We start from the raw sequence: 16,041 nt of genomic DNA on the forward strand, positions 1-16,041 counted from the left end.
GATGCAGGAATCGTGGGGGGAGGGGGGTGGTAGCTGTTTTAAAACTGATAGAATGGGATTCTGGGCTTCATTGGTCAGCGGATTGAGTTCAAGAGTCCATGGGTCATGTTGCAACTCTACAAATGGAGGTAAAAGGATTTGGGTGAATAAGGAAGGGAGAGGTGAAGCTGTGATGACTTCAGTGTAATTGATTCATTTAAAGGAGAAATATGTCAAAGCAAAGCCCAAGCAGAGTGGCCAGTGTGTAAGGTGGCTCAGTGTAGGTGGAGATTTGAGGCTTTGGCTCAAGAGACTTCGGCAAACAGAGATGGAGGACGTACTACAGGTAAAGTAAGGTCAGGTAAGATCTTTGAAAATTTACAATGAATGGGTTGTGGAGATGGCAGCTAGGGCAGTGGAATGCTCCGATTGCAGGATGTGGGTAATCTGGGAGAGCAAATTGTCCTTGATTACATTTGCAAGGGGTGGATCCAGATGCAGCTCCTTACATACTGAGTTAGGGAACTGGAGCGGGAGCTGGATGAACTCCAGATTGTTTGGGAGGCAAAAGAGGTGATTGACAGGAGCTACAGGAGACAGTTACCTCCAAAAGGCAAGAGTTGGGTAGCTGGGTGATTGTTAGGAGAGGGAAGGGGAAGAGACAGTCAATGTAGAACACCCCTGTAGCCGTTCCCCTCAACAAAAAAATATGCCATTTGGATACTGTTGGGTGGGATGATCTACCAGGGACAAGTTGTAGTCATCAGGTCACTGGAACAGTCTGCCCCTTTATCTAACGGGAAGGGGAGAGGATGAGAGCAATGGTGACTGAGGATTCGGTAGGCAAACAGAGAGGAGATTCTGTGATCAAGATCGAGACTCATGGGATTGCTGCCTGTGCCATGCACCAGTGAGGGTAGGAATAGGAAGTCGTGACAGATGCATAGCTGAAGAGTTGGTACAGGGGCAGGGGTTCAGATTTGTGGATCACTGGAATCTATTCTGGTGAAGGTTTGACCTGTACACAAAGGACAGGTTGCACCTGAACTGGAGAGGGACGAATATTCTGTTGGGCAGGTTTTCCAGAGTTGTTGGGGAGAGTTTAAACTAGTTTGGAATGGAATGAAAACTAGAATGTGAGGACAAAAAAAAAGGACAGAAGGTGGAAAGGATGATGCAACGTGTTGTGGTTTTGTGAGGCAGGGCAGAAAGTAAAAATGTTGGAGGGTTTGAAATATGTATTTCAATGCAAGGAGTATTAGGAATAAAGGAGATGAACTTATTGCAATTCATGTACTGATCCATGCTTGTGGCTGTAAAAAGACTTGGCTGATGGAAAGACAGAATTGGCTGATGCAGGAATGGGGTGGGGGTTTAGCTGTTTTAAAACTGATAGAATGGGATGCTGGGCTTCACTGGACAAGGGATTGAGTTTAAGAGTCCCAGGATCATGTTGCAACTCTACAAATCTCCAGTGAGACCACACTTAGAATATTATGTTCAGTTCTGTTCACCTCATTATAGGAAGGACGTGGAAGCGATGGAGAGGGTGGAGAGGAGATTTCCAGGATATTGCCTGGATTGGAAAATAAGTCTTATGAGGCAAGGTTAGCAGAGCTAGTATCTTTTTGGAGTGAAGAAAATGAGAGATGACTTAATGGAAAATTATTACAAGATTTTGAGAGGCATGAGAAAGATAGACACTCATCACCTTTTACCCAGCACGGGAATAGCAAACATCTGAGGGCATCAGTACAAAGTGAAGGGAGGAATGTTTTGGGAGATATCAGGGTTGTTTTTTTTTGCACTGAGTTGTGGGAGCCTGGAATGCTTTGCCAGGGGTGGTGGTGGAGGCTAAAACATTAGGACCATTTAAGAGATTCTTAGACCAGCACATGGATGAAAGAAAAATAGAGGGTTACAAGTTAGGAATGGTTTAGTATATTTTTGGTAGAAATATACAGGTCGGCACAACATCGAGGGCTGAAGGGCCTGTACTGTTCTGTTGTGTTCTATGTAACAATTTTCAGGAAGAATGGGGTTTGTTGGGGATCAAGAAGGCTGGAGGAATTTTGGTTGGCAGAGGACTGGATCAAGAAGGAATCAACCAGAGGTGGGAAATTTGGTGGAAGGTAGAATCAGGGAAACGGGAAAAAATTGAATCAGTTGTGATGGTAGATTAGCAGAGAAAAAGAAGATAGATATTTAGGAACAAAGTTTATTTGTAGGGTGGAAGGGGTTTGTATTTATTAGCCCTTCCCTAAGGTTGTGATTCTGAGCACAGTACTTCCTCTCCAAGATGCCAGTTCAGATTAACACCCTCCTCAGTGAGCTCTGGTTAAATACTACATCATCAGTACCTCCATCACCAGCAACCATCCAGCTTGTCAGCATTTCATTCCTTTAACAGCTATGCCTGATCATCATGAGATTACTAATGCCGCCTCATTTTGTGCATCCTTTCCCCAGTAACTTCTTCCCCTAATTAAACTGTTCTCCCACCTTCAAATCCCTCGTATCCCTCCTTCCCCATGAAACTCCTCCAAACTCTCTTTGCCTATTCCCCAAATCCCTCCTACCCCACCCAAATTCCTTTAACCACCAATCTCCTATTCATCTTTCACCACTCCTCAAATGGCTCCTTCCCCACCCTCCCTGATGAAGGACTCAGGCCTGAAATAATGACTGCCTTTTACTTCCCTTGGATGATGCATGAGCTGCTGAGTTTCTCCAGAAATTTTGTGTGTTTCCCCACCACCCTGAATCTCTCCTTCCCCTCCCTTCTGCAGATCCCTCTTTCCTAGCCCCTCATTGGTCTCTTTCCTCATCTCATCTTCACTTCTTCCTTTCCCAACTTACAGAATCCCTTCACATACCTTTATCCTTCTTCTCTAAATTCCTTGCTTTTCCCAAATACCCCCTTGCCTTTATTAACATCCCTTGAATCTCTTCCATATTTACATGAATCCGTCCTATCCCAACTCTAATCGTACAAATCAATCTTTCCCAAATATGACCATTTCCACCCCTCCAAATTCATATCTATCCTCCTGAAACCTTCAAATTCTTCCCTCACCTCACATAATTCTCCCCATTCCACCCTTCTCAAAATCCCCATCTGCACCTTCACGTAGAATCCCTCCCCACTATAATCTTGATCTTGTTCCCACATCCCAGAATCCCTGCTCATTCCCACCTATAATCTCATCCCCTACCCTGGAACCACCACCCCGCCTCCCCCCCAACCATTCATCTCTTGAAATGGTGCCCGCACCCTGGAAATTTCCTGAAAATGTTCCTCATTTCCCCTTACTACACCAACCCCAACCCTGGAAACTCTTCTTTCCCCAGAATCTCAACCCTCTCCACACCTCTAGCAACATTTCTCCCCCAGGATTTACACACCCCTGATGATTCCACCTTGTGTGAATGTGGTGACATGGATAGTAAATTTGCATATGATGTGAGAGTTGGTGTTGATGTTGTGGATAAGGTAGTCAAAACACTAATGCTGGAGGTGTGGTTAAAATACAAGCAAAAGTTAAAAAAGAGAAAAGTAAGGGTAGAGAGGATAAAAGATTAGTGCAAAAGAGACAAAGATTACCAGATTTTTAAAGCACAATGGTATAAAGACACTTTATCTGAATGTCTGTAAAATTCGAAATAAGGTAAGTGAACTTGTGGTACAAATCAGTAAAAAAGGGCTATAATTTTGTGGCCATTACAGAAACGTGGTTGCAGGATGGAGAGGACTGGGAATTAAATATCCAAAGATATCTATCAGCCAATAAGGAAAGATAGACAGGAAAATAAAGGAGGTGGGGTAGCGCTCTTAATTAAGGATGAGCTAAGGGCAAGAATGAGAGATAATGCAAGATCTCATGATCAAAATATTGAATCGGAAAAAATCACTCATGGGAGTTGTCCATAGGCCAAGACATGACAGAGACACAGGGAATAAACTAAGAAATATCAGAGGCATGTAAGGATGGAACAGCAGTTGTTGTGGGGGAATTTAACATGCACATAGACTGGGTAAATCAGGTTAGTTGAGGCAACCATGAGGAGGACTTCATAGAATGCACACATTATGGCTTTCTTGAACTGCCTGATACTGATCCTACATCATGATCTGGCCCTGTGCAATGAGACAGGTAAAATTAGCGATCTTGTAGTTAAAGATCCTCTTGGAAAGTGTGATCACAATATGATTATGTTTATCTTTCAAATGGAGAGTACAGAAGTTTGGTCTGAAATTAGTGGGTTATGCCTAAACAAGGGAAACTACAACGGGATGATGGAGGGGGTAGATGAGGAACACAGGCTAAATAGAGGGACAGTTAAGGAACTGTAGAGGACTTTAAAAGAGATTTTGTCAGGGTATATTCCAATTAAAAGCAAGGACAGTATGGGTGGGAGGAGCCAGCCTTATGTTAACTAAGGAAATTAAGGAAGGCATCAAACTTAAAGCTTGTGTGTATTAAGTTTCTTATGTTCTTACGTTTTATGAACTCAGCCGATCTCGCAGAGTCTATATATTTCAGGTTTATTATCAAAGTATGTACATGAAATCACATATAACCCTGAGATTTCTTTTTCCTGCGGGTGCAGCAGAAGTACTATTAATTGGTAGTGTAAAATTGAACTCTACACAGCATGAACATGTAAACAATCAAAGGAATGGTAAACAGATAACAAATCTAAACAAACTGACTGTGCAATACTGAGAGAGCAAAGAAAATAAAGTGTACAAGTAGAAGTCCTTAAATTAGTCCCTGATTGAATTTGTTGTTGAGGTCTTATGGTAGAAGGATAGCAGCTGTTCTTGAATGTGGTGGTGTGAGTCTTGTGGCACTTAAACCTCTTTCCTAATAGCAGCAGCGAGAAAAGGCAAAGATATATTACTGATGTTTCTGACCTGTGCCCTTCCTCAAGGTATGAGTGAAAAAAGATAGCATCTGAATTACCAGTTTTATCTGACTGAACCAGGCTCTGCAGTACCTAGTTTTCCTAGGTGGTCTGAAGCTAAGCAAGCTCGGGAATGATCAGTACCTGGAGGAAAGACTGCTTGGGAACACCAGGTGCTGTGGGTTTCTGTGAGGAGCCCTGGATTACCTAGTGTTCCTAGGTGGTCTGAAGCTAAGCAAGCTCGGGACTGGTCAGTACCTGGAGGGAAGACTGCTTGGGAACATCAGGTGCTGTGGATTTCTGTGAGGAGCCCTGGACAAAGTGGTGACTCTCTGTCTTGTCTGCCTTACGGTAGACAAAAGTTAAAGAATTTCATATGTTACATTTAGTATGTGACTGTGGTGCACTGTTTGACAAAATCAGACACACACAAGGTAAAGACTGTAAAACAGGCTTTAATCCACAAAGACTTCCACAGAGCCAGGCTGGCTGTGGCTGCAGCAACACAGTGTGAGGCCTCGGGAGGCCGGCGCAGGCTTATATCCCGAACGGTGATTGACCCGCAACCGGGTGGGGCTTGATCCATTCAGGCCGACTGATTGGCAGCTGCCCAAGTGTTGTCCTGTCCCCTTACACTCCTGCAGGTACAGAGGTTGCCCCCTGCAGTAGGCTGGTGGTGTACCACGACATTCATCCCGTTCTTTAAAATTGTCCCGGGGTGGGGGGAACAGTAACAAGGAATCGCACCCACTACGTACATACAATATTTACAGGTTGAGATATTTCGGCGGCCGCCGGGGTCTCTGTGATTGTCGTAGGACTGGCTCCTGGTCACTGGTCAGAGGAGAAATGGGGGGGGTCTGGCGGCAGGGGTGTGTGTGGCTGGTGTGATGCCGCGCGGAGGGGTGGCCAGGGGGGCTGGGGTCGACGTATGCGGGTTGTATTGGATGGGTGGGGGGAGGGCAGGTTTGTCTCCTAAGACTGAAGCGGGTCCTTGGTGGTCAAGGAGGCCCTGCGTGCCCCATAGCTGCATGGGGATGGGGATGTATGCCAGATCAGCATCATCCTGGGTTGGAGGGTGGCGTGGTGTGGTGGGTGCTCCTGCTGGTGCCAGGTCCCTGGTTGAGACGGTGTCCTCCTTGCCACTGCTGAACCTAACATAAACGTAGTTATGGTTTGCATGAAGGAGGAAAACCTGCTCCACCAGGGCTTCACCCTTGTGTGTCCATACATGCTTACGCAGAAGCACCAGTCCCAGGGACGTGAGCCATGCTGGGAGTGACATTCCAGTCGCTGACCTCCTGGGCAATGAGAACAGATGTTCGTGAGGGGTCTCATTGGTAGATGTGCACAGCAGTGACCGAATGGCATGGAGCACCTTGGGCAGGGCATCCTGCCAGAACTCAACGGCCCACCCTTTTGACCTCAGAGCCAGGAGGACTGCATTCCAGACCACCCAATTGTCGCGTTCTATTTTCCCATTGCCTCTTGGGTTATAGCTTGTCGTGCGACTGGTTGCGATACCCCTCTCCATCAGGTACTGGCGCAGCTCGTCGCTCATGAAACTAGACCCTGGTCGCTGTGGATGAAGGCGGGGTAGCCAAACATGGTGAAAATCTGCTTCAAGGCCCTTATGACAGTGGCCATGGAGGTGTCCGGACAAAGAATGGGGAAAGGGAAGCATGAGTACTCGTCCACTACTGTGAGGAAGTAGATGTTTCGGTTCATGGAAGGCGGGGCCCTTTGAAGTCCACACCAAGATGCTTGAAAGGCCGAGTAGCCTTTACAACATGGGCCTGGGCCGTGTGGAAGAAACGGGGTTTACACTACCCACAGACCCGACAAGCCTCTGTCATGTCCTTGACGTCCCTGATGGTGTAAGGCAGATTTCGGGACTTTAACGAAATTATACAACCAGTGACGCCCGGATGGCAGAGGGATTCATGCAATGCCTGCAACCTGTCGTCATACCTAGATGCGCAGGTGCGAGAGAGGGCATCAGGGGAGTTGTTAAACTTCCTGGGGCGGTACTGGATGTCGTAGCTGGTTGCCAACTCGACTCTCCAGCGTAGGATCTTGTCGTTCTTGCTCTTGTCGTTCTTGATCTTGCTCTTGTGGGAAGTATTAAACATGAACGCCATGGCCTGCTGGTCTGTGAGGAGTGTGAATCTCCTGCCGGCCAGGTAGTGGCGCCAGTGGTGGACTGCTTCCACAATCACCTGGGCCTCCTTTTTAATGGCAGAGTGCCCTAGCTTGGAGCCATGGAGGGTCCTGGAGAAGAAGACGATGGGCCCCCCCCCCCCCTTGGTTGAGGGTAGCAGCGAGGGCCACCTCAGAGGCATCGCTCTCCTCCTGGAAGGGGGAGTCCTTATCCACAGCCTGCATTGTGGCGTCCGCGATGTCTTGCCTGATACGGGTGAAGGCTACCTGCGCCTCAGGTGGGAGGGGAAAAGTTGTGGTTTTGGCCAGTGGGCGGACCTTGTCCAAGAAGTGAGGGACCCACTGCGAGTAATAAGAGAACAGACCCAGGCACCTGCGGAGGGCCTTTAGTGTGGGGGGGGAGGGGTAACTCTATTAATGGGCGCATCCTTTCTGAATCTGGGCCAACGACTCCATGGGCCACAATGTACCCCAGGATGGCGAGGTGGTTGGTGCTGAACACACACTTCTCCTTGTTGTTAGTGACGTTCAGCTCCACGGCTGTCAGGAGGAATTTTTCCAGGTTAGCATCGTGGTCCTGCTGGTCATGGCTGAAGATAGTGATGTTATCCAGATATGGGAACATCGCCTTCAGCTTGTGCCGGTCTACCATGGAATCCATCTCCTGCTGCAAGACGGAAACCCCATTCGTGTCCCCAAAAGGAACCCGGTGGAACTGGTACAGGCTCCCGTCTGCTTCAAAGGCAGTGTAGAGCTTGTCCTTTGGGTGGATAGGGGTTTGGTGATACACTGACTTCAGGTCAATCATGGAGAAAACCCGGTAGTGGGCAATCTCATTGACCATGTTGGCGATCTTCATGCTTTGACCACCAGGACTTGGGCTCTCCAAGGGCTGTTACTGGGCTCTATAATGCCTTCCGCCAGGAGTCACCGCACTTAGGCCTTGCTAAAGTCCATGTCTACAGCGCAATAGTGCCTACTTCTGGCGGCAATCGGCTTGCAGCCTAGCGCAAGATGTGGTAAGAGCACCGGTGGGGTGATGTGCAGTGTGGAGAGACCGTAGGTTGGCTGGGGCTGGTAGGTTGGCATGCTGTGCAATGTGAGTGGGATGATCTCCAGCTTGTCTGGTTTCAGGAATTGGTCCATTATTACTGATGAACACAAAAAAAATTGTGAATTAAATTGATGTGCAGTAAATAACTTGAAAGGCTGAGAGTGACTCACTGACCCACAGGCTTTTATTTACAATGGACAAGGACCTCATCCTGTGCCGTGACCTGGGCTTTCTGGGGAAGGGGAAAGGTGTTAGAGGCTTTATACAATGTCAAAAGAGGGAGGGGGTCACAGGTACAGTCACTGGATAGGGCAGAGCCAGGTAATCAGGAATACACCTGTTTACCACACTTCTGGATGCTGCAAGACCGGCTAAGTTCCTCCGATTAACTATAATCGTAGGGTCTTTTACTGGGTAAGGATGTAATGGGTGTCGTGCACTGAGGTAGCAGTTAGCAAGCAAAACTTAAAAGACTGTACAACAGGCTTTATTCCAGTAAAAGACTGATATCGGGGGGGGGGGGGGCCTGCTCAGGTTTATATTCAGGTTGGCTGATTGACAGCCGGCCAGGGGGAGTCAGCCCCTTAGGTGGTCTTCTTGCAGGTACAGAGTAGGCTGGTGGTCATATCATCGCATTTACCCCTTCTTAAAATTAAGTCTGGGAGTGGGTGTGTAAAAGGGTGCCGGGTGGTATTTACAGATTTAGGCCATCCAAGTCTCAGTGACCATGGCAGGGTTGGCTGGGTCCTCCATAGCCGTGGTGGGTGTCAGTGGGCAGAGCAGTGTCTATCTGTATGTCTGTCCACAGGGGGTGGGGGGGTTCCAGGCTTGTATGGTCCGCTAGGAGTGGGGCCCTCTGAAGGAGCAGATGGAGGAGGTTGGCTCCAGGATCCTGGGTGGGCCAAGGGTACCCATGGTGGGGAGGTTGGGCTGGGTAGTCATGATGCTGGGGGGGTTGGGCCCCTGCTGGTGCCAGATCCCTGGTTGAGTCGGTGGCCTCATGGCCACTGCAGTTCCTGATATAGCCATGGTTCTGGTTGGCATGGAGGAGGAGCACCTGCTTGAGCAGTGGGTTGGATTTGTGGGCCCGCACGTGTTTGCGGAGGAACACCAGTCCTGGAGATGTAAGCCAAGCTGGGAGGGAGACCCCAGTCACTGATATCCTGGGGAATGAGAAAAGGCACTCATGAGAGGTCTGATTAGTAGCCGTGCACAAGAGTGACCTAATGGCATGGAGTGCTTTGGGGAGGGCCTCTTGCCAGTAGTCAATGGACCCTTTGGATCTCAGGGCCAGGAGGACTGCCTTCCAGATCACCCCTTTTTCGCGCTCCACCTGCCCGTTTCCCCTTGGGTTGTAGCTATTCATGTGACTAGTTGCAATGCCTCATGCTACCAGATACTGGCACAGCTCCTCACTCATGAAGCTGGACCCCCGATCACTGTGGATGAATGCCGGGTATCCAAACAGGTGAAGATCTGCAGCAGTGCCCTGATAATGGAGGTAGTGGAGGTCTCAAGGCAAGGGATGGTGAAGGGAAAATGGGAGTATTCGTCTACGAACACGAGGAAGTAGATGTTCTTGTTCATGGAAGGCAGGGGGCCCTTGAAGTCGATGCTAAGCCATTCAAGGGGCCAAGTGGCCTTGACGACGTGGACCTGTGGTGGGCGGAAGAAGGGTGGTTTGCACTCTGCATAGACCCTGCAAGACTCTGTCATGGCCCAGACTTCTTGGACTGTGAAGGGAAGGTTCCAGGACTTGATGAAATGGTATAGGCTCGTGAAGCTCGGGTGACAAAGCGTATTTTGTAGCACCTTCAATTGGTCGAACTCCACAGTGGCGCAGTTCCAGGACAAGGCGTTGGGCCAGTCGTTGAACCTCCCTGGTCTCTCTGAATGTGAACGAGGCCAGCATGACTCTCCAGCGCAAGATCTCATTGTTCTTGATCTTGCCATTATGGGTGGTGCTCAACATGAAAACCACTGCGCATTGGTCAGTGAGGAGGGTGAACCTCCTGCCTACCAGGTAGTGCCACCAATGGCAGACCACTTCCACGATCGCCTGAGCCTCCTTTTCAATGATGGAGTGCCCGAGCTAGGAACCGTGGAGGGTCCTCGAGAACAAGACCACGGATTGGCCCCCTTGGTTGAGAGTGGCCACGAGGGCAACATCAGACACATCACACTCCACCTGGAATGGGGTGGTTTCGCCCACAACATGCATCGTGAAATCAGTGATGTCCTACCTAATGTGAATGAAAGCTGTTTGCGCCTCAGGGGGAGGGGAAAGGTGGTGGCTTGGGCCAGTGGGCAGACCTTGTCCGAAAAATGGGGGACTCACTAGGAGTAATAGGAGAAAAATCCAAGGCACCTGCGGAGGGCCTTGAGCATGTGGGGGAGGAGCAGTTCCATTAGTGGATGCAAGCATTCTGGGTCAGGACTAATGACACCATGTTTCATGATGTTCCCTAGGATGGCGAGGCAGGTAGTGGTGAACACACACTTCTCTTATTGTAAGTGAGGTTTAGCCCCTTGGCCATCCAGAGAAATCTCTCCAGGTTGTCATCGTGGTCCTGCTGGTCGTGGCCGCAGATGGTGACTTTGTCCAAGTACAGGAAGGTCGCTCTAAGTTTGTGCCGGTCTACCATGCGGTCCATCTCCCACTGAAAAACAGAGACCCCATTAGTGAACCCAAATGGGATCCAAAGGAACTGGTAGAGGCGCCCGCCTGCCTCGAAGGTGGTATATAGTTTATCCCGAACATAGATAGGGAGCTGGTGGTAGGTTGACTTTAGGTCAATTGTTGAGAAGACCTTATAGCGGGCTATCTCATTGATCATGACGGCTATTCGGGGTAGGGGGTAGGTGTCCAATTGGATATACCCATTTATGGTCTGGCTATAATCCATGACCATCCTCGGTTTGCTACCCCCATTTACCACTAGAGCTGGGCTCTATGACACCTTCCGTCAGATCTGCCTCACTTCTGCCTGAATGAAGGCTCTGTTGGCTTCGCAATAGCACCTGCTCTTGGCAGCTATGGGCTTGCAGTCTGATGTAAGGTAGCTGAAGAGGGTAGGAGGGGCTACCCGTAGCATGGTATTTACAATGGACAAGGACCTCAATCCACCTGTAGGTGGATTGGAGGCAGTTGCTGGGCTGGGTGCTGTGGAGTATGAGCGGGAGGGAAGGGAGTCACCGAAGGCAAGGGTAAGGCTTTGGATATGGCACTGGAAGTCCAGCCCTAAGAGGACTGGGGCACTGAGCTGGGGCATGAACAGGAGCCTGCACCCTTGATATTTACCCCCCCTCCCCCACACTGTCAATTCCACTGAGCAGCGCCCGATGGTCGTGAAGGAGCGGTCCTGGTCAGCGAAGGCGATGAAAAAGTTATTGGGATAGATTTTGATTTTAGTGTCTGGCCGACATTTGGTGCATGAAGCTCTCAGTACTACCGCTTTTGGACAGGCATTTTGTTACCTTCCTATTGACAGTGATGTCCATCATTGAGTGCCTGAGTCCATGGGGAATGTCTCTTTTTAAGGTGGAGGACGCTAGGATCATCTCAGGGTATAAGTCGCTGCTCCCTGATGGATGAGGCGAGTATCAGCCAGCTGTTTCCTTCCAGGGCATGGGGTGCATCGGGTGAGCAGTCGGGTATGCACCCATGTTAACTACATTGTCCTGCTGATGTGGTCTGCACTTTGCGGCAGTCAGAGCCCGGCTGGCCCAAGATGTCGGCGCCTGGTGGACGCATGTGGTGTCAATGCAATCAGGCAACCTGACCGGCAGTGAGGCTGGAGGTGGCGCTATCTGAGTGAGAGGAAGTGACACCTTCGGTGTGGGCGGAAGTCAACTGGAGGAAGATGGCCCTGGGGTGACACACTGCAGCGGTGCGGGTCGGTGGCTGGGCAGGAAGTGACATCAGCGGTGAGGGCGGAAGTGGCGGGGGAAGTAATGGCATCACCTGATTCTCGCATGTCGCGGTGTTTGGAAGGGCTCCCAGCTGGTCGCAGAGGGCCGCAGCACTCCTGACGGGTCTGGAAAGGCACACCTTAGCGAAATGGCCTTCCTTCCTGCATCGGGGAGCAAGGCGAGTTCCTCACTGGGCAGCCTTTGCGGGATTGCCTGTCTGACCCATTCTGGGACCCACAGTATTTACAGGGGTGAGCTGCACCAGCAGCTGCAGCCTCCAGGGAGCGGACTACCTCCATTGTCCTGGTAAGTGAGGCAATGTTTTCCTCCAGCAGCTTCTGTCGGGCTCTCCTTGAGAGCAGCCCTCGCACGCAGGTGTCCTGGATCAGTCACCCCACTTTCCCTTTGGTCATGTCAGTCTCAGCCAGGCATGAGCGGGCTAGCTCATGCAGGGCCCCCAGATAGGCATCTGCCGTCTCGCCTTGCTGCTAGACCCTGATGCTGAGCAGGTACCAGCCGTAGACCACGTTAGTCAGAGGCTGGTACATGCTTTCCAGGGCGGCCATCGTAGGTTTGTAGTTCGTGCAGTCCTTGATGACTGGAAAGCTTGTGGACCCAGCTTGGTGCGGAGCACCACGAGCCATTTCTGATTCGTGTTGATCACCTCCACCTGTGTTAGGACGATCGCCTCAATCGCATGCCTCCAGATCTCAAAGCGTGCCTGGGCATCTGAGTATTGAGGGTTGATCTCCAGGCTCCCGATCATCAGAAACTTCTCCATGGTCTCTCTTTAAAATTTTACTGGAATAAATTGTGGTGCGCTGAGGTAGCAGTATGGAAGCATAAAACATAAAGGACTGAACAACAGGCTTTATTCCAGTAAAAATCTGAACACCAGTTCTTGCCTTGGTGGCCCCTGTGTGACTGGCTCAGGAGGCTTATGGTCAAGTCGGCTGATTGACAGCCGGCCAGTTGGAGTCAGCCCCTTAGGTGGTCTTCCTGCAGGTACAGAAATCGCCCCCTGCAGTATCACCACAGTGGGTTCAGGTGACAGCAGCATTCAGATCAGGGAGATGGTAAATTGATTTGAACCCTGACTAATGCAAGGTGATACATTTTGAGAAACAAAAATAAACTGTAAAATTGAGCACAGACAAGGTTAACCGAAGTGTCAGTTTCAGGTGATCCCTCCCCGAGGAGGGTGGAGCATATGAGCAGGTTTTCGCTGTTCAGTTGGGCAGTGTTGTGTATGCAATTAACACTGGGAAACTTGATGTTTTCTCTTCCTCTACTTCTATTAGGACTAATCTGGCTGTGATCTACATCTGGAAGGGTGACATCATGACGTGGGCGTCTGATGCCCAGCAGGCGGAGAGTCGGCTTCCTGCAGCTGTCAGTCAGGGTCCAGGGCTGAGGCTGGCAGACCAGCCAGCCATGGCAAAGAACCGGACCGGAGCAGGAGCTGCGGTGGCGGGCTGGTCGCTGCAGGGCCGTACTTTGCAGTTGTCTTGCGCAGCGCTGTTGATGCTGAGCGGCCTTCACTTGACCGTTACACTGTTCTATTACCTCGACGTGCACGTCTACACGACGCAAATAATGCGGAGCATCGGGGGTTTCCTCACGCACCAGTCTTCTAGCGGAATCGGTGGCCGCCAAGCGGCTGCCCCGAACTTCACAACAGCAATCACTAACGTTACGGAGCCGCTTTCGCGGCCTCTCCAGTCTTGCCCGGAGACATCGCCGAACCTCAGTATGTAGAAGGATGAGAGGCCTTCCTCTCCTACATGACTCTCTCTGTTGGATCCTTCCCATCTCTCTTCCCCCCCCCTCCCCTCCCCTTCCCCAACCTCTCGCTACTCCACCTCCATCTCTCCCTCCCTCCCTCCCTCCCTCGGGATACCCCTCCTACCCTTGTTTTCTCCCCTCCCTTGGACCACCCCTCCTCTTCTCCCTCTCTCTCTCTCTCCTTCTCCCACCCCCCCCCCCCACGCACTTCCCTACCCCCCTTCCCCACCAACCTCCCCACCCCATCTCCCCTGCCCCCACCACACCGACTCCCACTCTGACCCTTGCCTGGTTTTTACTATCCCTCTGACCTTCCCCTCTCGGAGGTGGAGCGTTGTATCCTCAGCAGAGGCCTCACCTTCGTCCCCCTCTATCCACAACTCTTTCCATCGCCTCCGCCTCCAGGCTCACGACTTTGGCTGCAACTCTCCAACACCCCTTCTCCCACTTCAAGACCTCCTCCTCCTGCTCTGGACCTTTTTATCTCCCAACCATCTCAACTTCACTACCCCCCTCTCCTACTCCAACGTCACCTCCTCAGAACGCTCTACCCTCTACCCTCGACTCTCTTCGCAACAACCCTAACCTCACAATCAAACCCGCAGACATGGGTGGTGCTATTGTAGTCTGACGCACTGATCTCTACCTTGCTGAGGCCAGTCCACAGCTCTGACACCTCCTATCAAACCCCTCCCACAGGACTCCACCATTACCCATCAAGCCACTATCTCCAATACCATCTCTCACCTCATCAACTCTGGACAACCCCCCCCCCCCCCACTGCCACTAACCTCATTGTCTCCCATCCTCACAAACCGTGTTTCTACCTTCTACCCAAGATACATAAACCTAACCATCTGGGCAGATCCATTGTCTCTGGTTGCTCTTGCCCCACAGAAATAATTTCATCCTACCTTAACTCCATCTTTCCTCCCCTAGTTCAATCCCTCCCCACCTATATCCGTGACACCTCACTCACCCTCCACCTCCTCTTAGACTTCAGATTCCCCGAACCAGACCGCTTCATCTTCACAATGGATGTCCAATCCCTTTACATCTCCATTCCCCATACAGAAGGGCTTCGCTTTTTCCTGGACCTCAGACCTGAGCAGTCACCTTCCACCACCACCCTTCTCCACCTTAATTATTTGTCCTTTGACTCAACCCACAACCTCTAGATTAAAGGAGTAGCCATGGGTACCCACATGGGTCCCAGCTATGCTTGCCTGTTTGTGGGTTTTGTGGAGCAAAACATGCTGCAAGGCTACACAGGCAAAGACCCCCACCCCCCCCCCCCCCCCCGTCACTCGGTCCATCTCCAATAACACTCTTCATTTTCTAGATCTCTCTGTCTCCATCTCAGGAGACAGACTCTCCACCAACATTTATTACAAACCCTCTAACTCCCACAACTACCTGGACTACTTGTCCTCACACTCTGTCCCCTGCAAGGACTCCATCCCCTTCTTTTAATTTTTCTGTCTCCGCCGCATCTGCTCCCAAGATGAGGTCTTTCAGTCCAGAGCCTCTGAAATGTCTGCCGCCTTCCACAAACGTGGCCTCCCCTCCACCACTTGGCCTTCACCCACATCTCCTCCATTCCCTGCTCATCCTCCGGCCCTAGATACAATAAACATAGAATCCCCCTTGTCCTCACCTAACACCCCACCAGCCTCCACATCCAACACATTATCCACCGGAATTTCTGGTACTTACTACAGGACCCCACCAGATTCTCAAGGTCACATGTTTGTCCATGGCCTTTCACACTACCCCACCCTGACCACCCACAGACTGGAAGAACAACACCTCATTTTTTATGTCTGGGCACCTTCCAACTGCAGGGCATGAACATGGAGTTCACTGCATTCCACTAATCAACTTGCTTCCCCCCCCCCCCCACCCCAACTAGTTATTCTAGTTTCTACTTCCTTTCTCTCTCCCCTTAGCCTACACTCCTCCCCACTTCCTGCAGTCCTCCCTTCCACCCCCATCTATCATCTCCCACCTTCACCTCCCCCACCTATCATCTCCCACCCTCACCCCCCCTTTCCCTTTTGTTCAGACATCTCTCATGCACCCCCACACCTCGATGAAGGGCTCAAGCCCAAAACTTTTGTGATGTATCTTTACCTTTGCTACATAAAGGCACTGTTTGACCTGCTGAGTTTCTCCAGCATTTGTATGTTTTTTCACTTAATCATGGTGTCAACAGAATCCTGTGCTTTACCCTTGTATTAGTG

The 16,041-nt window shown here is 50.5% G+C and overlaps 1 protein-coding gene across 1 annotated transcript in view; it reads left to right on the top strand.

Annotated features, from left to right (window-relative positions):
• Positions 1-13,264: 13,264 nt before the first annotated feature.
• LOC138757554 (beta-1,4-galactosyltransferase 1-like) overlaps positions 13,265-16,041 on the top strand; it is an 83,983-nt gene continuing 81,206 nt past the window's right edge. The window contains exon 1 of the mRNA XM_069925109.1: positions 13,265-13,763. Within this exon, the coding sequence (XP_069781210.1) occupies positions 13,355-13,763 (409 nt within the window). The 5' untranslated portion in view covers positions 13,265-13,354. The remainder of the gene's footprint in view (positions 13,764-16,041) is intronic.

The sequence above is a fragment of the Narcine bancroftii genome, chromosome 1, assembly GCF_036971445.1.
Source record: "Narcine bancroftii isolate sNarBan1 chromosome 1, sNarBan1.hap1, whole genome shotgun sequence".
Lineage (NCBI taxonomy): Eukaryota > Metazoa > Chordata > Chondrichthyes > Torpediniformes > Narcinidae > Narcine > Narcine bancroftii.